The sequence below is a fragment of the Melozone crissalis genome, unplaced genomic scaffold (genome assembly GCF_028551555.1).
Source record: "Melozone crissalis strain CALT ecotype California unplaced genomic scaffold, PUWL_Pcris_2 ptg000106l_1, whole genome shotgun sequence".
Lineage (NCBI taxonomy): Eukaryota > Metazoa > Chordata > Aves > Passeriformes > Passerellidae > Melozone > Melozone crissalis.
Genome location: NW_026535883.1, coordinates 3,775,939 through 3,803,514, shown reverse-complemented (window position 1 = coordinate 3,803,514; position 27,576 = coordinate 3,775,939). Strand labels below are relative to the sequence as shown.

At 43.2% G+C, this 27,576-nt stretch overlaps 1 protein-coding gene across 3 annotated transcripts in view; it reads right to left on the bottom strand.

Moving 5' to 3' along the window:
* The window catches only part of RUNX2 (RUNX family transcription factor 2), a 147,334-nt gene that overhangs the window by 28,900 nt on the left and 90,858 nt on the right, over positions 1–27,576 (bottom strand). For all 3 annotated transcript variants that reach the window (XM_054291694.1, XM_054291696.1, XM_054291695.1), the window contains exon 5: positions 5,856–6,029. In XM_054291694.1, the coding sequence (XP_054147669.1) occupies positions 5,856–6,029 (174 nt within the window). The remainder of the gene's footprint in view (positions 1–5,855; positions 6,030–27,576) is intronic.

Sequence of the window (27,576 nt, the reverse complement as noted above, 5' to 3'; positions counted from 1 at the left end):
TGGGGGCACCACAGGGATGTGCCAGCTGCCACAGCAGCACTTCCAGGGCAGACCCAAGGCAAACATGAGGCCCTTAAGAGGTTCACCTCCTCCCTGCTCTGGCCCAGAAGGGGTAGGATGACTGTTTAACACCTACTATTGGGGAAGAAGCTGTGAGGTAATTTGTGAGAGGTTTTACTTGGCCTCCTACACCACAGGCCAGCTTCCCTGTCTCTGGCTGGTGGGCTCCCAGAGGATCCCTGATAACCAGGGACTTTGCACCATCACCCAAAGCACCACATGCTCTGCAGGCATGGCACATCCTCCCATCACAAAAAAGCCCAGAACAGATGAGAAACCTTAAAGCTTTGAGTGCATGTGGATTCCTCTCTAAAGGAATCCCTCCCAAAGAAGGAAAAATACTTAATATAAAAATAAAATGAACTGCCCAGGAGAAAGCCACCCTCATTTACATATGGCAGCCATGGGGAAGGGCTAATTGAGCATTCAACAACAGTGAAGGAGTCAGAGGGCCACTCTGAGCTGGCATTTACACTCGAAAACTTTGGAGTGATTACTAAGAGCAGTCCTCCTTTTGTAAACATTTCTGTTATGCCTGCGTGGGTGTGAGGGGAAGTGCAGCTCTCAGCGTATTCCTTCACAGCAGGGCACATTGTGGGTATGCTGAGACAGCCTGGGCACAGTTCAGCTGAAACAAATCAGCGGGGCGAGGCCTAAACTAATGTGCAAACAGCTCCATCCTGTTTGCACTTCCAGGTGAACCTCCACAAAGCAGGAAATACTGAGTATTGCATATTATTTTGTGTCTAGGTTTTGCTGTCACATTTATAGTCATGGGACATATGCAGGGTTCTTGACCTTTGTTGTCTCTAACTGACTGCATTAAATGGACAGTGGATATTGATGCTTAATGGACAAGAACAGTCTTTAAAAATTAGGAGATGCATCTCCTTTAAAAAGAGGAGATGCACCACATAAAACTAAAATTATAAAGGAAATAAAGAAAGAGCCCATCCAGTGACTCCTTCTCCCACCAGTAACCCCAGTATCACAACTGGGGTTTGACTTTCCAGTATCTCAACTACCAGTATGGAAGTGGCTTTCCAGTATCACAACTTCTCTTCTTCCAACAGAAATCATCATAGGATCATACAACAGTTTGGGTTGGAAGGAACCTTAAAGATCATCTAGTTCCAAACCCCCTGACATGGGGAAGGACACCTTCTATATTCTGAAGTGTCATTGGAGAGAAGCAAAAACCTGCAAATATCCCTGAAGAACAACTTTTTTCACTTTGGCATTGGATTGTGAAGCATACTAATTTTCTATAGGAAAAAAAAACCAATTCCCCCTTTTCCAAGATGAGTTACATGACCAGAGCATGATCAAAGATTGGCAGCTCCTTGGTGTATTGTCTCTAATACCCAGACATCACATGCATCATACTCTCATTTAAACCCAGCCATCAGCTCTAGCTCTGGCTGCTGCTGGTTGGATTAGTGCTACTGCCAATAGTAAAAAACAAGCTGTCTGGAGCTATCTTTGGTAAACACTTAGAGCAAATATCCTCACTTCTGATCTTAACAAAGCCAAGATGACTTTCTGCATGAGTAACCCAACTATTGTTGTAACACTAATCCCCTCAGCAAAACAACAACAGCAAAACACAACCTTCTTCCCTTCTCTAACTCTTTTTTAGGCATCTTTAAAAGGCCAGGGCTTCATCTGGATTGCCCAGTTCAATCAACAAAGTCAAATCCAGTGGAGTTACACCCCAATGTACAGAAAAGTAATTGAGACCAGATTTTGGCCTGAAGAACCTCTAAATCCATTTCTCCTCCCACCCCTCCAAGAGTCACATTTTTGAAATTAAAAAAAAAAAAAAAAGATAAACTCAATGAATCATGCCAGTGGGCATCTAAGTTTTAAAAGGGGGTAGAGGGAAATAAAAGTCAAAAGAATAATAGGAGGGGAGCAAGCTTTATGAAATGGAGGTCCACTGTGGCAACTTGTCAGTCAACCAGAGGATGAAATCAATTTGCATAAAATCTGCAGGCTGCAGATTCCATTTGCACTGTCCCTGAAATCAGTCCCTGTCTTCAGTGAAGATGTATCCTCTCACTACCTTCCTGCTAAGCTGGCTCTGAAGACTTTAAATCTGCTTTAAAATGATGAGAAATGGAAGCATAACATCCCTGACCTGCATGGAGAAGGGGAAGAGGAAAAGGGGAGAAAGTGAAGGTTTCACAGGACTTGCCTTTGAGGGCTGTTATTTCAGTGATGAAAGTCAGAGGTTGCCTATAGATCAGCCAGTGCCACAGTGGTGATGGAGCATGAAACCTCACTTAACTCCCACTTTGCTGTCCCCACAGCCCAGCCCATGGGCTCCTCACACCACCCACATTCCTGACATTACACCTGTGGCTTTTCCTGGCCTACAGAAGCTAATCCTCACCAGTTGCATCTTAAAAAAACCCCAGGCTTTCCTTGTCTCATACTGGAACACTGATGCAACAGCTCAGTGTCTGAACGGGAATGTAATCGGATACATGAACAAGTTGCACGAGCCTGTTAGGGAAAGGGGAAAAAAAATAAAAAAAGCAAATATACCAGTGAACAAATGTGAATGGACAGGATTCCTGATTTACGGGCAGCAAGCAGGGTTCAAATTGGATCTGCACTGCCTCAGCAAAGGCAGCTGCTTATTGGACCATTTGTTTTTTAATCACCCTTCGATGTAGCTTTTGCTGAATCCTAGTTAAAATGCCATGTTGAATAAGGGCAACTCTGTGCCTTGTCCTGCCACAGCCCAGTCCTGTGGTAGGTTAAGGACTGTGCTGTGATTTGTACAACCTGTACTCTGATACTCCAGGAAAATAAACACAACCTAGACAGAGAAAAGAAATATAAGAGTGAACCCTAAAGTGCTGAGTTCTTTCAGACTCAGGTGTGGGTCAGCCAGGCTTTAAATAATATGTCTGTTTACTCATGCAATAGCTATGCAAGGCCTCAAGTGGAATGAAGCAAAATGTGCTTACTAGCAATAATATGGATTTTTTTTTGGTAGGAAATCAGTATTTACTGTTCCAGTTATTAGAAATTTATTATTTTCCCTAAATGATAACTAGGCAAAGAGATAATGAAAGCATGGTATTTCTAAAGGAATGCTTGGTTAATTCCAAGGAAGGTAATTTAAAAATCCTGGTTTTCAGACAGAAGGGTCTATTCTCCTTTTAACATATACCCAAGGCAGTGCTTATGTTAAGAAGCCAGTGGCATTCTGAGTATTCCACCAGAACAGGGAAACTGGTGTTGAAGGACAGCACAAGCACCTCACTCCCTACCACCACAACAAGCAGGGGGCATGTTCACCAATTTCCCACTCAGCACCCGACCAAAGGGTGCCTCGTCCATGGCATCACCTTCATCTCTCCTTGGCATGGTTTGTGCAGCAAAGAGTACCCACCCATCCCACAGAAAAGATCCTAGAATAGGAACTGTCTGCAAAAAAGCATCCCAGCACTTTGGTGGAACATCAGAGCACACTGAGCTTTACAGATTACAATCAAGGTCCCGAAGAGCACCCAAAAGCCTGGTGGAGAGCCAGTGCAATTCCCAGAGCTTGCACCCATGTAACATGCTCACACCAATCACCCAACGGAATGGGATGACCACCAGCAAGCAAATGGAGAGCTGGCCGTTGGATTTTTCTGAGGGTGGGAAACAACATCAGAAATACTGTACCAGACCACTTATTCATTAGGGAGTTCTCACCATTATGGGGGAAATCAGAGCAACTTGGGGTTCTAATGTATCCCATAACCTTGAATTTATCCAACAATAAAAGCACATAATCCACCAGAGATGGGAAATCCAGCCTGCATCCCTCAGCTCACTTCTCTCTGCTTTACCAGCACTGCATCTTCCCTCTCTTGATGAAGTCTCAGCTGGTGCTGCCTTAAATTTGCAGAGAAGGCAGGGAATGCCACACAACTTTGTTTCCAGTCAGGCTTATTGAAAGCTCATCTGAAGCTTTCATCTCCCAGATCTGTAAATGCTGCTGCTGCCTCATAACGAGGCAGAGAAGTAGTCTATTAATTAAAGCCAGCAAAACATTTTCTACAGGAGGCATTTATGTGAAGGGGAGCAGCATATGAGGTTACACTTAGTTAGGAAGAAAATTACAAGGGGATCTCAGTTCTTGTGCTTCAGGGCATAAGCTGATCACCAGATGGGGTCAGGAAGAATTTCAGCCTCTTTCGTTCCTTGATATAATGTTGCACAATAGGTAAACTATGGAGGCACAAGGAAGAAGGAAAAAAAACTGCTTATAGCCTGGATTTCCCCCCTGCTTTCTTGGGAACTACATCTACAAACATTGCTGGACAGAAGACTTGGTTAGAAAAAAATACTGTGTTTTAATTCAGCAGTTCTTACCCAGAAAATGATATGCACAAGAGCCCTGACTTCACATGTCCAATGAACAAATCATGAAGCCTAGCCAAAAAAACCTGCTCTGGGAAGCTGGGGGGCAGCAGGTACCATGTAATGGGCATAATCAACATATTTAATATATTATAAACATTTTACACTAGTTAAAGTTAGACTTCTAGATCTGGGAGAACTTTGCCACAGCTCATGGGAATGATTTTTTTGTTGCAATTCCTTGAGTGCTTTGGGTTCAAATTAACTCACTTCTCTTTCTTACTGCAAATTAATAAACTGCTTGAACTTAAAAAAAGAAGGAAAAGAGAGAAGAAGAAAGCCACAACACTTTGTTAAAACCACTGAGTTTCAGCTGGTATCATGTCAAAACCACTTGAAACATGAAACTAGAAATCTTCCTAGGTTGACTCAAAGACTATGTCTATACTAGGAGTGCTTTACCAGGAAAGGAATGCTGGTGTAAAATGCTGGCAAAGGACTCTGCTGTGGATACAACTGTCACAGCAGAAGCGAGTATTAAATCTGTCTAGGGAATTGAGCCAAGAGCTTTGTTGACAGACTGGCATCTAGGTGAAGTTCTCCAACAATTCTAGCAATTGGTCAGGGGTAACACCTCTTTACATCCTGGATATACACAAACATGTCAGCACAAATTTAGAATCTAGAAATGTCCAAAGTTAGATAGAAGTTGTTTTGAATCTCTTTTGAAAAATTTAACCAGCTCTGACTTTAGAAAAAACAATGTTGGTTTATTTGGTAGGTTTCACAGTTTTGCTGCAAACTTCTGGCATAGCTGCAGTTAAACATCTTATTTCAGCCTTCTAATCTGTGACACATGGTGGGTGCTTGATGATTTCTCTCAGCACAATGAAATCTGTCTCTCAGCATGCAATCATAAATGTTGCATACAACCCTCACGAGCAACCTTTGGATATTTCTCCATAACCCAGTTCATTTATTGTAACCGTGGTCAGCACTGGTGGTGGAAGGAAACCACCATGTGAGAAGATTGTATTATTATTCTGATAAAAAGACCATCAAGTGCTGGCTGCTTCCCTCAACAAGACTGCAAAATAACAAGGCTGAATAAAAATGTTCATTCTATTGTACACTGAAGGTACTATTGCAACACAGAGAAGACAGAGCAACGTGGCAGTTAGAATTTCACCATATCCCTACTCAAATGACCTGGACTGACTATTTTAGATTTATGGCAAAAATATATTAAAAAGAAAAAAAATAACATTTTCAGCTTCAAGCACTATAGAAAAATCCACTTCCCACCTAGCTTTGCTTGGAGAACATCCCCCACTCTGTAACAGCCTCTTTGACTGCAGCTGAGACACAAATATCCATAAGCAATTACTACCAATGCCTGTGCAAGTCAAACCTATGGTTCTGTCTCTTACCTGTAATCTGACTCTGTCCTTGTGGATTAAAAGGACTTGGTGCAGAGTTCAGAGAGGGCCGTGGGCTCTGGGTCGGGACCCCTACTCTCATACTGGGATGAGGAATGCGCCCTAAATCACTGAGGCGCTCAGAGAACAAACTAGGTTTAGAGTCATCAAGCTTCTGTCTGTGCCCTGGAAACAGCAAATCATAAAATAAAAGCGTTAATAACAAGATTTAGTAATTTAACACACCCCCAAAATAACCCCAAAATGGTCTCTAAGGACCTGTTACTAGATTTAATGGATTTACAGGTATCTCAGCTACCCCCAATAACACAGAAACGTTGTGAGGGGGTTGTGTTTTGGACATGGTTGTGCTGGTGAAAGTCTTATCAAGCACAGCTGTGCCCATACACGTGTACCATATTACAATTCAAAGTAAGCACTTATCAGGACACCCACACAAGGTCTTTTTTGTCTTTTTTTTTTTTTAATTTTTTCTCCTTTAACTACCCAAGGTAGTTAAACAGGCAAGCTTTCCCTTCCAAAAGCAAGCCTCATATGTACCTACAACTTATCAACTGGGACAATTACTCCATGCCTGGTTTAGATGTTGTGGATTTTTGCTAAGAAAATGCAAGCTTTTCTTCTCCCCGTATTTTTTTTTCTTTAACTCTGTTCTAGTTTGTCATTAGCTTTCATTCCTCTGGGAGATTTTCCAGAAAGTAATTAGTCCCTGTCAGTTGAGAAGAGCAGTATCCAAGGAAAACCTCCAAAACTGCTGGCCAGGACTGGGCCCTACACTCCCTTGCATGGTCAGCCTTCCTCAGTGCTCCTACTGCAGTCACCCAAAACAGGCCAGCTGCCCCTGGATATATTTGGAACACTCATTTAGGGGTGTTTTGCTGACAAAATATGAAGGGGGGAAAATGGCAAAAGCACTGGGATGCCCCTAATGGTCCTGCTTATGTTGCCATTGTGATGTTTCAAGAGCAAGGGCTTTGCTTCTCTAATGGTTGTATTTTTGCTCCTAGGTTTAATTTCTTTCCAAAGGATGCTCCTTGTCCAATGGTGCCTTTGAATGTGAGGTGCAGAAGGTGTTATTTCTATCATTCAGCACAAGGAGAAAAAGGCATGCATAGAGATTAAGGACAGGACTAATTTTACTTAGCTTTAGCCATTCATAAATCAGGCATCTAGTCTAAACTCTTCTAATGTAGACTTCCTCTTCGGTTAATGGAAAGAAATAGCTACTTCCAGAGGGCAATTCATCTCATTTGTCTCTGACACTTGCCTTAAAACAGCATGATTCACCTCCTGAATTTGCTTTCTCTTCCTTCTCTGATCAGAGAGGGAGCACACATGACTGGTTTAATTAGACACCCCCGCCATTAGTCAACGTTAAATGCAATGAAGCCTACCCTAAGTTACAGATCAAGGTCATGCAAAAAGCCTCTGGCAGAGCTGAAAGAGGGGCCCAGACTCCTTGATTTCAACCCAGAACCACATCTGCCTCCATCCCTATAAGCAGTGCCGGGGCCCTGGCACAAGCAATAATTGGGGGGGGATATTTTAATGCTTTTAACAATAGGAAGGGCCTCTGGTATGGTTTGGGCTTGAATCCTTCCAAATAATCACCAGTGGCTTGAGATAATCCCTGTTGTTCCTCAGCAGTATGAATACAGCCATCTGTCTGGAGTCTACAAGAGTTCAGCTCTGCAGACATGGGAAGATTGTCCCATGTCAGTCTTTGGGCCATAGAACCAATTCCAATTGGTTTTTTAAATAAATTGCTGTTTAATTTATTTTAGAAGCAGAAATGAAGCCACTGAATCTTGAGATTGAACTATCAGGCTGCCACTGCTAAAAAAAAATGCTTTTTAATAGTAATTCTCACCACAGTACTGAGTACACAGGTTCCCACCATTAAATTGGTATCCATGGTGCCAACATGACACATAGGCAATTCGATATCCAAACTAAATAAACCCAGACTGGATTCAGAGAAATCACAGCTCTAGACAGACAAAGATTCAGGTTAGGAGATGAGGGGAAACTTGATGGGATTTAACTTTGGAGAAGCTTCTCTAGCAATTTAAAAAAATTAATTAGCTGACCCATAATTTGGTACTTTGAAGTCTGGGTTTTCTCCCCTGTAATGACTCAGTCTGAAAGCACGGGGTAGGCGGGAGCCTTCTCCTTAGGGAGAAAGTGCTGCTCCATGTTGGAGCTGCCATGGCTGCCTACTCTTCTCTTGAGAAAATATCAACCATTTTAAATAGGGAATCATTTTGAGCTTGTAAAAACTCCATAATAGCAGCTTAATTAGCAGGGTCACATCCAAACTCTACTCTTCAGCATTATATTCTCAATCCATTTAAACTAAGATTTGTACAAGTTGGGTGCTGCCAAATCTGAAGAAATTACTTTTACATACATATGCAGTCAGTGTTCTCTCGGGATTTCTCCCACTTCTTTTCCTCAACAATTTTTATGCATTTGCTTTTCCTTTTGCAAGTTCATATTTTCCACTCTGTTTTCTATAGACATCTCCTCCTCTGTTTTTCTCTTCTGCTCATTCCTGATAATCCTTTGGCAAATTGAGGAACCTGGGATTGTGGAAGGTGTCCCTGCCCATGGCAGGGGTTTAGAGTGAGATGATCTTTAAGTCCCCTTTCAACCGAAATCATTCTGGGATTTTGTGAAATTCAAGAGGTCTCAAAATAAGGCAAATGTTATAAGCCCATCTCCAGTCTCACACATGAGAGTCTATTTTAGCTGGGAACGAATTTACCCCCAAAGTGAATTTTATTTAGAATTTCTGTAGAAAAAACCCTGTGCTATGTTCATGTAGTGACCTTTTAACTAAAGAACCACTAACAAACTGGTGCATAATCTATTTCAATTGTCCTCAGGTAACTCAATAAATAATTTATTACACAGGTCACCATCACTCCTGGACTAACCTGTGCCAGATAACCCTGAGCCTTGTTTTCACCACATTCTGTTTGATCATACATAGCTTTGTTAGAAGAGAGTTTATACTTAATTATGTGTGTTATAGCAGAGCTCTGGCTAACGGAGCACTTTAGGATAGGCGGGGTGGGGGGAAAAGAAAAAAAAAGAGAGGAAAAAAAAGAAGGGGCATACAGGAAGAAGAAAAAAGATTTCCACATCTGGTTGAATTGAAATGATCTATAGATGTGTGGGTTTGGGTGTTGCTGCTTCCCCCCCCACCCACACACAAAAAAAAAAAAAAAAAAAAAAAAAAGTAGGGAAGAGAGAGCTCTATGCACATCTGGAAGACCCCAGGCATCAATGGAACTGCAAGTCCCCAGAAACCAGCAAGGGGCCAAAGGCAGACTTGCCTTCCCCTTCTGGACATTTAAAATTTAGGGTTGTAACACGGAGTCATGTTGTGACAAAGGGATCCACAGAAGGAGCCACAGTCCCCGAGTGAAATATCCCAGGGAGACAAGATGACATTGCAGCTTTGCACATTATGGGTTTCTCTGCTTTGATAAAGGCTGAGACGTGCTCACACTGAAAGTAAGCAGGAAACTCAACAAAACCTTTGTATTCAGGAGGTGCTCACAAAGGCTTGTGGGCAATTTAAATAAATGTCCTGCCTTGATTTCTGTGCAGGAAAAAAAAAATCCTGTTAAGTATGGAGGAGCCATGAGGCATGGGCTGAAAACACTCTAAAAAGACCTTCTGAGTAGCACATAAGCAGCAGGAATGAAATATGTGATACATGTTTAAAACTCATTCCACAAGCTGCTTTTCATCTCTCATTGATATATGTGTCCGTTGACAGAGAAATTCCTGATCCCAGGGGAGTGTGCTAAGAAAAGCTGTATTCCTCAGTCTCAGGACTGAGGTGTAATTTTTATTTCAGGAAAAAAGATTAGGGTAGCAAGTGTGGATAGCTGAGGGAGAATCCATGATCTGCTGCAGCAGTGAGTACATCAAAAAGCAATATAGAAACTGTGTGAAGAGTAGAATAAAATAGTGTTATAGCTATCCCAATGCCTGCAACACTTCATTTAGTGCCTGTTGCTCTGTTGTAAGGATGGATTTGTAGAATGGATTTGGCTTGGAGGGAAGAAAAAATGCTTGTGGACTTAAGCAAACTTGAATGTGAAATGTTGTCAAAAATAAATGGAAGCTGGCCCACGAGTCTCTGACTAAGGATGGGACCCAGAAGTCACTGGAAAAGATCAGGTCACCAGTGAGGAGATGGGAAAGAGATGAGAAAAACTGAGAGTTCATAGTCAAGAGCTAAACAAGCTGTTCTGATTTGTCTGCTGGCACAGCACAAAACACGCTGGATATCAGAAATCCAGTGTTTGCTCCAAAATAACAAGAAATATTCTGATCTTTCACCACTACTCAGCTCTTTCAAGTCAAACACCAACCTGAGTATAAATTTCTGGAGACAGAAACATTGTCATTAATCCTCTCCAGTGCCAATTTTGGCCATTTTACATGAATCAAATCAGTACTGAGAGTGCTATAAGGTCAGTGAAAACTGCAGCCAGCCAGTCAGTGCCTGTGCAGCTGTTTCTGCTCGCCAGCCCAGCACAGCCTCAGAACATGTTCGTGTGGCCCAGGGAAGCTGATGTTCAATTATCACATCCCAGGCATGGCAGAAGATGTGAGGAGTCTTCATCTCCAGCTTAATCATTTCAGTTTAAACTAAGCACAGGACTGTCTTCCAGATCAAAGCAAGGCAATCTCGAGTCTGCTGGATGTGGTAACTGGAATGGGACGTGAGCTTGTCTCTCATCACTGAACTTCCACCACTCTGCTGGAGGAGGCAAGATGTAAATCGGTCTGTGGAAGAGGCTGACTTGCAGAATGTAAATGTGGTGTTGATGCTTGAAGATTTTTACCTCCTCAGGGAGGAGGGGTGTGCGTTTTTATCTTTCAGCTTGTGGGTGTGGAACTGAAAACTAATCAGATTATGCTACACGTGGCCTTGCCAGATGCTGACACTCAGGGACTCCCTTTCTTTGTACCGTGTACACCACCCACCAGCTTTTTTGTGTGGTTTTTTTTTTCCTGGTACCCAGGAGATCTGGTTACCAGATTTTCAGCAGATGCTTTTATCACTCTCCACTGGGCTAGCTATTTTCAGTCATCACCCAGTTCTATCTTTTTCTGCTTTTGCCTTAGCAAGAAGTACTGTGGGAGTCAGGTGTCTCTATAAAAGAGGCAAGGGATGGCAGAAAGGTCATGGCAGTAAGAGCCTGGGCTGTCACCTGCTGGAGACACATTTTCTGGGACATCCCAGCAGCATGGGGGGTGATGACCCATTGTGAAATGCCACCATGGCTTCTGTTAGCTCTATGTCACAAATGCGCTCAGCACCAGATAGTGAAGTTTGGAGTCATTTCATGGAGTGACTACAGCTGGAAAAGGTAGACAAAAATTATTTGAGCTCAAGGGCTAGTAACCAAGGATTTCTACAGCTCTGGGTTCAGTGAACCAACAGGAAAAGGGACTTTTCTTCAGGTTAAGGGGTGGCAGAAAATAGAAGAATCACCTGGTTTATGACCTGTGAATTTGTAGTCTGCGCACCTGTCTTGACTCCAAGAAAAACGCAACAGAGATCAAGAATCCAAGTTTTGATTATTCCCACTGTTCTCCAAAGGTGAAGTGCTTTAAAAAGGTAGAGAGTGGGCACATTTTTTCCTACTAGCCCTACATGTCTTTGAGACAAGCCCTCTGATTTTTTCTCTTTTAACCCTGGAACACCAGCAGCATTCCAGTGCACTTTGTAGTGTCTACTCTTCTGCACACACATCGTAGAACACGATTCCACACCACAAAAAGACAAGTTACCTGTCCTCTGAATTTCGCCACAAATTCTCCTTAAATTGTCTCTGCAGGTCTACCTGCATTTCATTCTGTTTGGTTTTGTGGAACAGGGGTAACTGGAAGGTGCTGATATGGGCTTGACTGAATTCAGCTAAGGCTGAAGTCAAGGGACCCAGATTTATGCCACAGCAAAGGAGTTGAGACCTGAGCCTAAGGCTTCCTAACAGCTGTTGTGCAGGGACTGAACAATGCTGAGCATTCACCATGAAGCAAAAATATTCACTGTTCTGTTACAAATTTCAGACAATATCTTACTGCAGCAAGATGTCACTCCAAAGCAGTGTCAATGTATGCACTGGAGGTAAACAAAAGGGAGCCATAAACCAGAAACCCAAAAGATTCACATTAGCTCTTTGCAAGGAAAAAACCTATGAAGAAAGTCATGAGGATCCCTCTTGTGTCCCTTGTCTTGCGACAAATTGTCATTGGGCTGGTTTCTCCCCACTCAATCCTACTGAATGCACCCAATCCAAAGTTCATGGAAAAAAACCCAAAACACGAGAGCCAAACAATTTTTGCCCAGGAAAGGAGAAAGCTTGGAACCCTTCCAGTCTCTTAGGTAAAGACACAATTATGAGAAGAAAAATATAATCCACCCAAGAGACATAATTACATAATTAGGCCATAGGCTGTGCATAGGAAAGGTTCTTATAGTTCATAAAACAAGGAGCTACATAGGTGCAGTAACTGTAGTTAATTCACTCAATGAAGAAAAAAAATAGTTTGTTTTTTAAATAGCTAAGGGCACCAGTTTGCATTAGACTGGGAGTTTAGTCTTCTGACTGTACACAGAGCCTTGTTCGTGCCAACAGGAGTCACTCAGGCGCAGGCAGAAAACAAGCCCCTGTCTCTTTTTGTTCTTAAAAAAGGCATATTTTTACCCAAAGCAGCTAAGGCCTGTACCTGAAACTGCTGCAGAGAAAAGGAAATAATAAAGACAGACAAATGCACACTGTGGAGGGGCTCAGTTCCTGTGAAACAGATCTAATGTGTATCCATTTGCCAAAATCCTAATGAGCCCCTCCTCCCTGACTCCTGCTCTGCAGACTACTGGTATGGGTCCAAAAGGACCAGGTCCAGATCCTGGGGGAACCAGGGACATTTCCATCTTCCCAGAGCTGTGGCTCCTACCCTGGGTAAGCAGAGGCAGAGGGAGGTTGGAACCTCAGCACTGAGGACAAGCCTATGGAGCATCTCTGGCGTCAGTGGTCATTTCCCCACTGATTTACTGGGAGCAAAGGAAATGTCCCCTCAGCTCATCCCACCGGGACAAAAAGGGCATTGGAGGGAGGAAGGGGCAGGAAGGGTGAGAAGAAATGACCCACGGGGGTGTAACCTGTGCCCCTTTGTGCTCGTGGGAATGACTTTAAAGCTTTTGAGGACACAAAGTGCTTTCTAAACTTCAGCTGGGGGCTGTGAAGAGCAGGGACCCAGCAGAAGGGTAGACCCAGAGGCTGGGGGTTCTCAGCGAACTGCAACAGCTGCAAAGGAACCTGCTGCTCACAGAATTTCTCTACACAGAGAGGTGAAAAATGCCTCCTTGGAGCAGGGCTCCAGGCTGCTCGTCTGGCAGCTGAGGGACTGATGGGGGCAGGTGGCAGGGGCCGAGCTGGTCAGGCACTGCAAACGGAAGGGTGTGTTAAAGCAGCAAAATTGGAAGATTTAACAAAGGAAACCAAAATGGTGCTTTGAGAAAAAGGACAGACTGAGCAGAAAAGGGCTCGAGCTGGCTCACTTTTGCACCAGTTCCCTCCTACTCTCCAACTCATCCAGAGCTGCAGGACTCGTGCAGCCCTCTGCTCTGACTCTAGAGCCAGGTCTGTCCTTGCTGCAGCGGTGGGGTTGCTCCTTTCTCTTTTCTTCTTGAAAAACTTTTTAATTCTGATTAGGTTTTGAGGCTTGATTTGAGCAACACACTGTAGGATAATCAGCTCAAACAGGCCAGGTCAGGGAAGGAGCAGGTGGGACCCCCTTGCTCCACAATGCCCTGCCTTCACCTTTATCCATCCTTGATGAACATAAAGGAATCTGTGTTCACGTGAGCCGGGAAACCAGCTACACATTGCTGGTATGGCTGCTTGCAGACATTAAAGACAACTCATATAAACAGAGACTGTCACGCAAGTCTCGGTCCCTGCCTCAGCTCCCTTTGCATGCTGGTATCTGTTACACTCCCCCCTCCTCCTCCCCCTTTTTTCATCAGAAGCAGGGATGAGGGAAAACAAGGGCAGTCCCAAAAAGCTCAAGAGCTCCTCATTCTGATTTATCACCCTCATGAACACAGCAAAATCTTTGAGGAGCAAAGTTTTCCTCCCACCCCCCTCCAAGAAGGTAGCTATTCTGCAAATATCTCACCAATTTCTGCTGCTTGTTTGCTGCAGCACCAGGCAGTAAAGATCATAGTGAAGAAGGGGGTAAAGGAGGGGGAGAGAAAAAAAATCTCGAACTGGCTTCCCTCCAGCTGGCAGGAGGGGATGGTTTTCTAAATGCTTGTGAAACCTGATTACTTTAAAAGAATAAGAAGGGTGGGGGGGAATGATGTAAACACAGCCATTAAACCAGACTTAAGGCGCTTAGTTTAAATCTAGTGTAGAGCTCTCGGATGCTGCACTGCTCTCTGGACATCAATAGGTGCATTTTCATTTCTGGTTTTGTTTTCCACCCCCAAAACCAGGAGCGCACTACACGCTGAATGCTGCGGTTACAGTGGGAATTCAGGCATGGAAGACACAACAGTTAAGCAATAATGGATGGATGTGTGTGTGTTTGCTATCGTTCAACAGATTGTTTTGCTGTGTTAGAAAACTACTGTGTTTATATCCATGCAGCAGGTTTTAAGCAGACAGTTTAAACTTGAATAAAGTGGGATATTTCTAAAATAACCTTGCTAACACAAGTCAGATGGCTAAAGAAACCTGAAAATGTGGTTAAAAAGAAAAAAAAGAAGCAGTTTCAATCTATACTGGTGGGTAACATGATCTAAACTCTGAAAGAAAACAGTCTTTACAAGTTCAGCTTGAAGGATTATCTTGTGTATCAGCACCCTCTGTGGCAGAGTAGCATTTATCCACGTATCCACCCATGTTAATGCTGTTGCACAATTTACTACAGCCGTGATAGACAGATAATTGCTTTATCCACCCAAGTGTAATAAACGGAGTCTGCTATGTTAATCCTTGTGTTCTTATTGTCGGCAAATGCCAAGTAAGGGATAGACGTACACTGAAAACTCTGTCCTCTCCTTCCAAAACTACTGGAGTTTACTCACCCTCAGACCTGCTAAAGTGTTCTTACTGCATTCCACTCCCCTGCTTGCAGCGCCAAGTATTTTGAGTAGTATCAAGTTATTGTTATATAAAGGGCACCTACACTCAGGCTATATGGAGGCAGAAGCCAGGATGTAGCAGCCTTTAGGAAAAAAAAAGAAAACAACCACCCAACCAACCACCCTCAAACATCTTTTCCTACTCAGTAAGTAAAACAGGCCAAGTATTTTCTGTTCCTGGGCATAGCACAGAAAGTAATTACCTGTCCTGCTAAAACTGGACATCTATTCAGTTTGTGTGGAGTCTGTCTGACTGCTGAAAAATGTCATTTAGCTGCTGGCTGATCGGTGTTTCCACAAAAATCTATAAAGATTTTTTATTTTGAATGTCAAAAACAGGCGTATCCTTTAAAAGGTTTACAGATTCCTGGCGGCTCCATGAGCTTAGGTTTGTGGCATCAAATTTGTAATGACAGTTTGATGGATGCCTCCCTTTCTTCCTCCTGAAAGGTATAAGGAATTGGTGGTTTCCCAATAAAAATTACGCTCAACACTATTCTTTGCTCTTATTTTTACTCGCAAATGCATAAAATGTCCGGTGCTGCTGGCAGTGAGTGGGTTCATGGGGCAACTTTCATGCTACACGAGGCATTCAACTTTCTGTGTACTCAGAGCTCTTGCACAAGCACCTACATGATGTGCAAGTTCTGAGGAAGGACAGCCTTAAGCAGCACATAAACACTGCAGCTGGGCTTAAGAGAAGAAACATTGGCCCGAAGAAGTTGCCAACAATCCTGCAGGTGAGTCGCAGTTTTAACCCTTGTTATGCCTCACTTCTCCCTGCCAATGCCAGCAGGGCCATTTCTGGCTCAGGTGGAGGCTGATGGATTAACTTCTGCTTTCAGGTCTTTGAAAGAAAGAAAAAGGGTAGGTTTAGATTAGATAGTAAGAAGAAATTCTTTACTGGGGGCGTGGTGAGATACTAGAAAATGTTGCCCAGAGAAGCTGTGGCTGCCCCAACCCTGGAAGTGTTCAAAACCAGGTTGGATGGGGCTTGGAGCAACCTGGGATAGTGGAATGTGTCCCATTCCTGTTGGAATGAGATTTTTAAAGGTTTTTAAGGTCCTGTTGAACCAGAACCATTCTATGATTCTATGATATAAAAGATAAAACACAGCCATAGAGGTCGAATGGATGGGGGCTGGGTGTGACGAAGTTGCCCACTGACTATCACTATTGATATTGAAATGGAAAGTGTTTTATGCATCTTCAGCCAATTAATAGCTGATACTTCCTTTAATAACTTGGATGATGCAATACAAAGCACAATTAGAAAATCTTTAGAAGACTTCCAGTAAGGTGGAGTCTTCAGACTTGAAGAAATAGCTCAGAATTCAGAATGAGCTTAGCAAGGAAGAAAAATTGTGCTTGACATGTCATTAGTAAGATGACATGCAGTAAAAGTTAAGTGCTTTGTGTTACACTTTGGAGCAAGAAGCCAAATGCACCACAATGACAAACCTATAAACCAGCAGCCCTGCAGAGGAGATCTGAGGGTGGCAGGGAGTTGCACGTTGAATATGAGTCAATAATGGCATTCTGTTTCTTTTTTTTTCTAAAAAATGAAGTAAATGCATTTCTGGGAAAGATTAATGGTCATGTTGCATACAAGACATAGAAGGTATCTATTACAGGCTGCTCAGAAGTGGTGAGACATCAGCTGGACTGCTTTATCCAGCGTGGGACACCACCCTCTAAGAAAGATGCAGACAGCTGAGAGAGAATCCAGAGAAGAGCAACAGGAGTGATAACAGATTCAGAAAGCATGAGCAACATGGAAAAGTTGAAGGAAATACATTTGTTTAGTCTAGAAAAGAGACGAGCAGGAAAGGACATGATAAGAGTAAAATGTTTTCTACAGAAAATGGTAATCGATTGATCTCTGTGTCAGCTGAGAACAGCACAAGAAAAAGCTGCCTTCAGCTGAGGTAGAGGAGATTTAAGAGATTAATGTACAGTATTAGCAAATTCCTTTTTAAGTATAAAGAGGTAAAAAACCACCACAAACTCCAGACTTGGTAAGTAAGTGGAAGGCTCAGTACTGGAGGATTTAAAAATTTGGACAGAAGTCAGTGATGATCTAAGTATATCTACTACTTCCTCTGAGGAAAAATGGACTAGGCCGCCTGAGGTTTCTTTTTAGCCCTACTGTTCTGGGGCTGAGTGATTGTCTGTGCTTGGTGAAGTCACATACACAATACTTGGAACATGAGTCCATGCAGTCAGCAGCTCCTGCTAACTGAGGGCCTGATGCTGCAAAGAGCTCAGGACCTTGAGCTGTCATGAAAGGGAGAGCAAAATGCAGGCAATGTCTGCTCAGCTCTTCCTGACTACAGAGAACCCACGGGGGTTTGGAAATGCTGGTCTTAAACCCTCTGTTCCAGGGTTTCCTACAGCTCTAACTTCAGAACAATTATAATTTCTTTGCCTCAGAGTGGATATTACAAGATTGACTTCATCATTAATTTAGAGAGAAGGACTCTGAGTGTCCACTAGTTTTGAGGAACACACAACAAACTAAAACTAGAATTTTGCACCCAATTTTTGAGAATATTCCTGCAACTCCCAGGGAAGGTCCGGACCCTAATCCATGATTGATTTTGGTTTTTGCTTTCTTATCTGTGTGTCTGCTGGTAACTCTTAAGAGAGATTGTCCCACAAAGAGTAGCCCTGGCCATTCTCTTTTAAAACTTCCCTCCATGCCAGTGTGAAGAACAAGAGACACCAAAATGACAAATTTCTTGGGGAAAAATCCCAAACACTAAACCCACAAGCAAAGGTTTTGGACAAGCTATGTCTTCTATGAGAGTGCAGAGAACTCTTCAATGCAGTGGACTATAAAATCCTGGGATTTTCCAACAAGACAGCCTCATTATTTACATTATTTCTTCCTGAAAGTGTTTAATTCATAATTAGCTCTGTTGGGGCTTTGGGTTTTTTTTTTGGTTTTTTTTTTTTTTGGTGGAAAGGAAAGAAAATCTCCTTTCTGCTGTGAGTTACACAAACCCAACTCCCACCCTTGCTACAGAAACTCCATCCCTGCTTACACTCATCTCACACCAACCCCTGAGCCCTAAGAATGGCTGTGTCACCCCAGACCAGCTGTTTATTAGCACCGTGTCCAAAAATCATGAGATGCACATTGCAGACAAAATCCTGTCCTGATGGGCTCTGCAGGTTGCTAATTCAGTGCCTCAGCCAGGGGTTCAACCTGCTCTGGGGTGATGCCTCCTAGAAAAGCCCCAGGAGGGACAGAGGGGAGGGAGGGGAGTGTGACACAAACCGCATTTGGCAGCGAGGAATGTGAGATTTTTGTGACGGGCTCTGACAGGGGGCTGACCCTTCTGCCGACAGTTGTTAAAGTTTGTTTAGTGACGGGGAGCCTCCCATGAACTTAAAAACAATAGGAAAACAGAGTCCTGGAGAATAAATCTCGCCCCCTGCGCGGGCTGCCTGCGCACTTGGCTACCAGAAGGTAACAAATCCCCAGGAATGCGGGGGGATGCGCCCGTCAGGCGCAGCTGGAGGGTGGCCAACACAAGCAGAGGGTGATGCCATTCACAGAGCCGAGAACGGAGCAGATGAACACCGGGAAAAGCCTGGGAAAGGCTGCGGGTACTGCAGGAACCATGTGCCCTCCGGCTGCTCCTGCAGGGAGCTCCTCAGCAGCTCATCCCAAAGAAACCCCAAGCAGCTCTTCTACAGCCTCCAGATTTATCAGACTGGGTAGAAAGTGGGGGTGTCCTCAAAGGAGATCAGGCCAAGAAGGACCTGGGGTTTATTTATGAATTCATGAATCTCCCTTGTCCACACACCAGGAGAACTCAGAGAGTTTTAACTTTTGGTCACCAGACAGGACACAGCATATGAGACAAGGAAACCACTGACTTGTCACCAGGACCCTGACCTGCACAATCCTCAACTGGATTTTTTAAAGTAGATTATAGTTCACTGGCTCTACTTTTATCCTGCTATAACTTCTTCATTGTTTCACTGATAAACAGGATTTTGCTTGGGCATGACTGGAAAGGGACTTCAGACAAAGGCCTGGAGTGGTAGGACATGGGGAGATGGCTTTAAACTGAAAGAGAGGAGAATTAAATTATATTTTAGGCAGAAATTCTTTCCTGTGAGGGTAGTGAGGCCCTGGCCCAGAGAAGCTGTGGCTGCCCCATCCCTGAAGTGTCCAAGGCCACATTGGTAGGGCTTGGAGCAACCTGTTCTGGTGGAAGCTGTCCCTGCCCATGGCAGGGGCTTGGAATGAGATGATCTTTAAGTTCCCTTCCAACCCAAACTGTTCTGTGATTCTATGATGCTGTGGGTGCAATCCACTGGAAAAAAAAAAAAAAAAAAAGGACAATCCAAGAAACACAAGCTGTAAAAAAACACAAGTTGTCCAAATGGGCAGCTGTGTAGTTGAAGGCTTTTAAAGATGTACACAAGCACATACATACAGCTGTGTGTGTGTATATGTATATGTATATGCTTCCAGCTTGGAAAGATGTTAGAACATATTGGATCATCACTGCCAGGTGTTTTGAATAATTTCTGTTTTATTAATATTCTTGTGCATCATTCAGTTTGGACGCCCGCTACAGAGCACCAGTGGAAACCATCCCTGCAATGCAAGGGTGGCAAGGATATTTTCTTCTGCTCTACTAAAGCAGGCAGAAATAACATTGAAGTACTTAAATTCTGGAAATACTCATTATCCCCGTGCTATTAATATCACCTCAATAGCTCGTTCTATTTAAAGCAAGCTTCTTTCTTTGGGTTTTATTGTGCGGGTGGCAAATCCTTATTTAATTCAGAGGATAAAAATGTATGACCCTACAATTGGAAAAATAGGATTGTCTGGGGCCCAAGCCGTCTGCCAGAGCCATGAACAGAGGCTTTGCCACCATCTTCAGTGGGTGACAGACTGGCCTTAGAGGCTTTACAGCTTGTACAGATTCAAATTTTAGTATTTGCTTTGATTTTAATGTCATATGACTCATTTTAAGGAATAATATAGCTGCTTCCACTGTAATGGCTACAGTTCTGTGTCTCTGCAGGACCAAAACTTGATCCCTCAGTTATGGAATTTAGGTACAAGGTCTCCAGTCTACCTTTTAGCCCCACTGTTTGCTTTTTTTACACAAAGAAAATAAGGCACACTCCAGCTATTGGCTCCATGGATTAGAGGACAAGGCTTACATAGGAGAGTTTCCTTCTTCTGTAAGTACAACCCTGATTTAATTCCATCAAAGAATGATGGAAAATGGAAGGCAAAGTGTTCTTCCCTTTTGTCCAAGAAAAGTAAAATGAGCAACCCTGGTGATGCTGAAGAAATTGGATATCTTCTACTGGTGCCTTGCCTTGCTTTTTTTAATAAGCAAAACTCATCTGTCTTAACCAATTTAAATGAAGTAAAAAGGCAACAACAGAAAAGAGGGATGGAAAACTTTTTCCAGCTTCAACACAAACTCTGAGGAAGTCAAAGCTTAAAAAAAGAAAGTGATTTTTTCACCAAAAGTCTGCAGAGAGCTCAGCACTATGAAAAAGGAAGAAATCTGGTTTTTAACTCTTCTCCAATGGTAGGATGGGCCATTCCTTGTCCTTTCACTCCAGCTTCCAACAAGGTCTGTGGAATTATTCTCCTTTTGGCAGCACAAGGGATTTTGGTTGTCAGTGTCCCCGTCCTTGATCACTTTTGAAATCAAAATAAGTTATTCCTTCCTTGACAAAAGGTTCCAACAAAACCCTTTCATCAAACAAATCCCCTTTCATCAAAGGACTGACATTAGACTAGGACTGAACCCAGTTTCTAATGCCTGATGGATTTAGATGGCCAAACTACTGCTAAGGGTATTTGCTGTCAAGTGTAACTCCCAGAAACAGGCAGCATTTCTGACATGATACTGGTTTAAAATTACATGTCTTGTAGTATGCACTCCCTTCTCCATGATGCTGATATTTCATGGCATCATTTGGACAGGACATCCATCCCTACCCTCACTCTCATCAGGTGTGGGGGTAATTTGCTTCCAGCACATCACTCGGATTTGAGACTGAAAAGTGGTTCATCCTGTTTTGCTTTTCTGTGATAAAGTTTCTTGATATGCATCTGAGAATGGCTGGTATTACTGTTTGTTATAATTTTGATTATATTTCTTGCTTTCTTGTTGATTGGGGTATAAATCCTCACTAAAATAAATAGATGCACACCGTTGCTGGTGAATTTAAAGTGAAGGTTCATGGCTTGTTCACTTGACAGTTACAACAACTAAACTGCTACAAATGCTGAGATTTTCACACCTTGGCATTTACAGAATCACAGAATCAACTCAGTTGGAAAAGATCTTTGAGATCATTAAGTCCAAACTATGACCTAGCACCACCTTGTCAACCAGACCATGACACTGAGAGCCACATCCAGTCTTTCCTTAAACAGTGAGAGTGACTCCATCACCTCCCTGGGCATCCCATTCCAATGCCCAATCACCCTTTCTGTGAAGAACTTCTTCCCAATGTCCAGCCTAAACCTCCCCTGGCACAACTTAAGACCGCGTCCTCTTGTCCTGTCTCTGGGAGAAAAGACTGACCCCCATCTGGCTGCACCCTCCTGTCAGGGGCTTATAGAGAGAAATAAGGGCCCCCCTGAGCCTCCTTTTCTCCAGGCTGAGCCTCTTTCCCAGCTCCCTCAGCCCTCCTCACAAGATCTGTGCTCCAAGGTGCGCTGTAATTAAAACCTGCCCTTTGCATTTCCATTCATGTGTGCATTAAGTGGCCTCATTTAAAGCCAGGTAACATCCTTTCCATTGCTTGTGGTCTCTCAAAGTCCCGTTGCCTCCCCCAGGTTTAAGCCTAACTCATTCTGGCTGGTTTCTCAGTGAAGCAGGTCTGCTGTGTACACATGACTGTACATTCCTTCCATGGCTCTGAGTTTGTTCCGAGGCAGCCCCAATTCTTGCTACTTCACTACACTGAAAGCAAGAGTGAGTGTGTGCGTATGCAAACAAACACACCAGCACCCTCACACGTGCTAAGAATGACATTTTTGTGTCTGCTCACAAGGAAAAAGAAGGATTAATTATGCACAAACATAACAACTTTCTCCAGCTCTGCCTAGAGATGTGAAAGAGAAGTGGCCCTGTACTCACGTCTCTTCTGAGAATTCTGCCATATGGTTTTAACAGAGGTTTATTTCCTGCAGCAAGAGAGGGCTGCAGATTCTCAATCCAACCAAAATAATTATGCAGACAATTTCACTCCATTACTTGCAGTGGAACCCAAGCTGTGTGGTCCTCACATGCTTGCTGACACCTTTAAAGAGACATTAAACCATTTTTACATAAAATTCCCTTAATGGGTGGGATGTAGGATGAATTTCCTGGAAGATTAGCACCTGTCGTGTTGCATAAAGCTTGCATCTGACTGCTGCAGGAATTCCTTTGGTTGGTAGACAGCAAAAATGTGATTGAAGCCTCCAGAATACAGCAAAGAATCAACCAAATCTCTACGGAGGGAAATTTCTCCCCTCGCTGAGGTTTCCTGCACAATTTTTTTACCTCCCACATTTGACCCTGAAATAGCACAGGACATAAGTACAATTGGGTGCCTCACATTAAGTACAAGGAAATGGAAATATGGCTTTACATTTCAGTGTTAGGTTGTGCTGCAAACACAGTGCAAAGAGTTTTCTGAGAATGTTTTTTTCAGAGCCACCCTGGGATGCAGATCTTTTCCCTCAACTAGTGAGATCGCAGTACAAAACTTCCAATCTTTCAATCAACAGTAGGTAAAGAATCCAGGGAAAATGAAACTGCTTTGACTTGAAACACTAAAATGTGTATTAAAACACCACCTATCCAGCTCTGAATGTAAACCACAGGAATACTGTAAAAACAGGGATGTTAACCAAGACACATAGTGATTAAAGAACATTTTAAAGGGAGAAGGGAGACCACCCTTAAAGCATGGAAATATCCCTTTTGGACTAAAATGCAATCTGTTGTTTTTTGGTTGCTTTTTTTTTTTTTTCTTTTGGGCAACTGTGCCTGATTTTCGTTTCAGTAGCTCGTTTGTGGAATTAGCAAACATACTACATTTTAGACAAGCAAATCCAATTAAATCAGAAGAAAGCACACACATACTTGTACTGTGCCAATCCGTCTATGGTGTCAGAAAGACACAATTCCAGGCAGCAAGGGGGGTGAGGGAAGGGGAACGAGTTTTTCACTGTATTGCAGGATTTTTCATAGTGTAAAATGCTAATTGCTTCAGATCAAAAACGTAAATGCAACAAAATAAACAACCAGGGCAATGAGAACAGAGCAGAAATCAGGTAAATAGCAGCAGTGAACCACAGGGCATGACTGAATGGTGCAGGAGGTTGTTTTCTTGATGGTTTGTAAATCCTGCTACTGCTGGAGGCCACTGCACGAGCACCTTCCTGTGCCGGGCACGGGAGCTCGGCAACGGTTAATGGCACACGCTGCATGTGTGTGGCCTGAGCAGCGAGGAAACCCAGCAGGAAACATGGTTCTAATCTTTTTCTAGTGGCAATTTCAACATTATGCTACAGATAAATTATGGTAATGTAAATAGTAAAATCCATTTCTCAGTTCTTCGGCTCGGAGCCTGCAACTGCCTCAGGTTTCTGCAGGCGGGACGGGCAGAGGACGCTCTGCTGTGGGGCAGAGGTTTTGGCTCAGCTCTTGACAGTGCCATGTGTAGGGCAGCCTCCTCTCTGCTTTCTCTGCCATATTTTATCCCCTTGTGTTGTAAGCTCTGGGGATTTTCTCCTATTTCAAGTCTGGGGATAATGGCAATGAAAAATCCCTTCCTAGCCATGGAGTCACAGAATCACAGGATAGTTTGACTTGGAAGGGACCTTAAAAATCACCCAGTTCCAACCCCCCTGCCATGGGCAGGAACACCTTCCACTAGACCACGTTACTCCAAGCCTCATCCAGCCTGGTCTTGAGCACTTCCAGGGATGACAGCTTCTCTGGACCACCTGTGTCAGTGCCTCACTACCTTCTGAGTAAAGAATTTCTTCCTAACATGCAATCTATATCTCTTCTCTTTCACTTTAAAATTGTTCTCCCTTGTCTTATCGCTCTGTGCTTGTGTAAAATAGTCCCTCTCCCTCTTTTTTACAACCCCCCTTTAAATGCTAGGTTGCAGTGAAGTCTCCCTGGAGCCTTCTCTTCTCCAGGATGAACAACCCATCCTATCCTCACAGCAGATGTGCTCCAGCCCTCTGAGTGCCCTCAACATGCGCATGCCCTTCTTAGGATGTGCATCCCAGAGCTGGATGCAGTATCCCAGGCAGTGTCTCACAAGAGCAGAGTAGAGAAGAATCCTGTCCCTCACCTGCTGCCCACTCCTCCCCAGGACACAGCTGGATTTCTGGGTGTGAGTGCACACATGTCCAGCTCTTTGTCCACCAGAGTCACACACCTTACTACAAAGCTACTGCAGCTCTGATAAAATTACAGAAGTACTGACCATTATCAAACGGTCCTTACTAATACAACCGAATAAGGTTGGTTTGTTAAGCTCACAGACTTTCTAGGTCCCACATCTGAGCAAAATGCTCTGACTGAGCCTCTCAGCACTGTGAAGAACCACTGAAGATGTCAGCGATGCCGCAGTCTTTCTGTGGCACACTAAAAAAAGCTACAAACGTATTTTGATCCAAGCTGGATTTAACAATGCTCTCTCTCCCCCAAATCCTCTGTTTTCAAAACAAAACTGAAATTTCAGGCCAACGTTTCCTGTGGTGATCATTGTGGTTAAACACTATTTGTCAGTTTTTCATGCTTGATAAGGTCTCTCGGCTCCATAGCGGAAGAATTGCTGTCAACTGAGCTGTGGCAACTGGAGACAGAGCTTTCACCCAGCAGGAAGGGCCAGATCCAGTTCTCCTCTGAGTTTATGGCAAAACTCCCACTTCAAGAGAAACAAGATTTAGGCTGATACAGCTATTCCAGTTGGCCTTTGGTTTTGTGGGGAGAAGGGCAGCAGCTTGTGTTATTCGCCAAAACAGGAGGAAAATGTTTGAAAGGATAAGAGTGTCGGGGTTTGGCCAGCTGCACCTACTCTTCACACTACACACCACAAATGTCTAAAGTGGATCTTGGGGGAATTATCCATTGTGCTTTTGAGGTTTTAAGGAAGGATAAAAAGAAAAAAAAAGAAAAAAATTTGAAAAGAAAAAAAATAAAAAGTACACTCAAAAAGTGCACTGATTCTTCATATAAATTGATTCAGCTTTCTGACAGGTTAATAGAAAGTTCAAAGATGCAACCTGGTTTAGCAAGATGCAGCTCTGCTTTGAAATCATTTAGCCAAAACAGGTCCCTTCTAACAATAGCCATGATTCTATGAAATATCACCTTCTTTCTTGAGAAAATTTTAGCTCTCTAAAAGCATTACTCATTACTTTTGGAGTATAATGAGTTAATGTATTTAATGCAGTTTCTCTCAGTCTGACATAGAGAAGTAAGACAAAACCTGCACAGAAACCTGTTCAATAGGCAAGACCATGACTATCTAAAGAAATTCAATCTTAGTTTGGCACAAAACACAAACACTCGTGATTTAAAAACCACCAGCAAGAATTGTTGTCCTCACCAATGAATCACATCAGGTAATTTGGGGACTTTGCATGAAAATCAGGAACTCATCAATCAGATCAAAAGGTACTAATCACATGAAGCAGCAGTGAAAACTCCTCCATGTAAGGTTGTACTGGCTGGCATTCACCACCCAATGTGAACATGCTGGTGAAAGTACAATGAGATCTCTGACCACAAATGATAACAGCCTTAGCTTTTGCCATGCCCTGGAGGCAAAACTCTGGGAAATGCCAGTGTTCCCTCTGTCTTTTGTGTAATGGCACAGTCCGTTGTTCCTTATCTTGATGGGGATTTCCACTCATCCTGGTTCTTTAAGATGGAACCTCTGAAGCTTTTTTCCCATGCTTGAACACACTGGATGCCTGTTTACCTGTGGTATTTATATGCAGGTTTGGATCTTCTTGTCCATGCCAGATCATAAAGAAAGTGTGTTAAAGACACAGAATCATGGAATGGTTTGTGTTGGAAGGGACCTTAAGGACCATCTTGTTCCAACACCCTGCCATGGGCAGGGACACCTTCCACTAGCCCAGGTTGCTCCAAGCCCCACCCAGACTGGCCTGGAACACTTCCAGGGATGGGGCAGCCACAGCTCCTCTGGGAAACCTCTGCCAGGGCCTAACCACCCTCACTGGGAAGAATTTCTTCTTACATCACAGAACCACAGGATGATCTGAGTTGGAAGTGACCCACAAGGATCACAAGTCCAATTCCTGGCCCTGAACAGGACCAAGAGTCACACCATCTGCCAAAGAGCATTGTGTGAACGCTTCTGGAACTCTGTCATGAACTGCATGACTTGTAGCACTTCAAAATTACTGGTTAATGCTTCTGGAAAGCCAGAATCCTCTCAAGCAGGGAAAAGTGTTTATCTGCTCTGTACTGAGGTCTACAGAAAATTATCAGCACTGAAAAAAACAATTTAATTGAACATTTCATCAGCTAATCTTGAAATGATGGGCTTGTTAGATATAAGTCTCTTTCCATCACCGCTGCTCAGAATTTATTGGCAGGTTCTAGAGCACTTCAGGTTCTGCTCTGTCCCACGTCTTAGATGACTGAACTTAAACCAATGTGGTCAAAACATTCAAAACATGCTGGATCCTGCCCTAGCAGCACTAGACACTTAAGTCTACTTTCTCAAAAATTGCAATTTTAATAATTTGCTCTACTTTTCTGTGAACTGTAAGTCTTTAGAGATGGGATGTGGAGACATCAGTTACTGCTTGGCTGTACCAGGTACTCTATGGTTGCATCCTGGCCAACATATATGGAGCAGCAGGAGAGAACTCCCCATTTCCACATTTTTCTCTTCAATGTGAGCTTTTCAACACAATTTGAGTGAACAAGAGGGACGTTCTGGACAGTAACACAGAGAGAGCAGCACACCTGGCATCCCAAATTACTCCCATGTGTTCACTGCTGCTAATGAATGACGAGGTTAGCAAATATGAGAGGCTCCAATTCAGAAATATTTATATAGGCAGCATAGAGAAGTGACAGAAAACGAAGCTATTAATTACAAAAGACAATAAAAAAGGGTCATTGCAATAGTGTGAGCCACAGTGAAATGGGATTTCACAGTGACCGCACTGGCACCTTGCATTTAGAAATGCATCAAGCCAAACTTTTCACAAACAACTTGACAATTTATTACTGTCTGTAATGTAGAAATGAAATGGCCAAATACTGGCTAAAAAAAAAAAGTTTTTCTCATTAATGTCAGGCTGCAGAATTCCAGATTAAAACAGCCTGGAGGCTTTCTGCCCTCTAATAGATCTCAATTATTTTTCCCCCGTAAGGGAGAAATGCCCAGCAAGGTCTTGAAGCCCCAGGTTTATGGCCAGTACACTGTCAACTTTTCCAAGAACAGCCTGTTTTCTGAGATTTCTGACACTGTAGT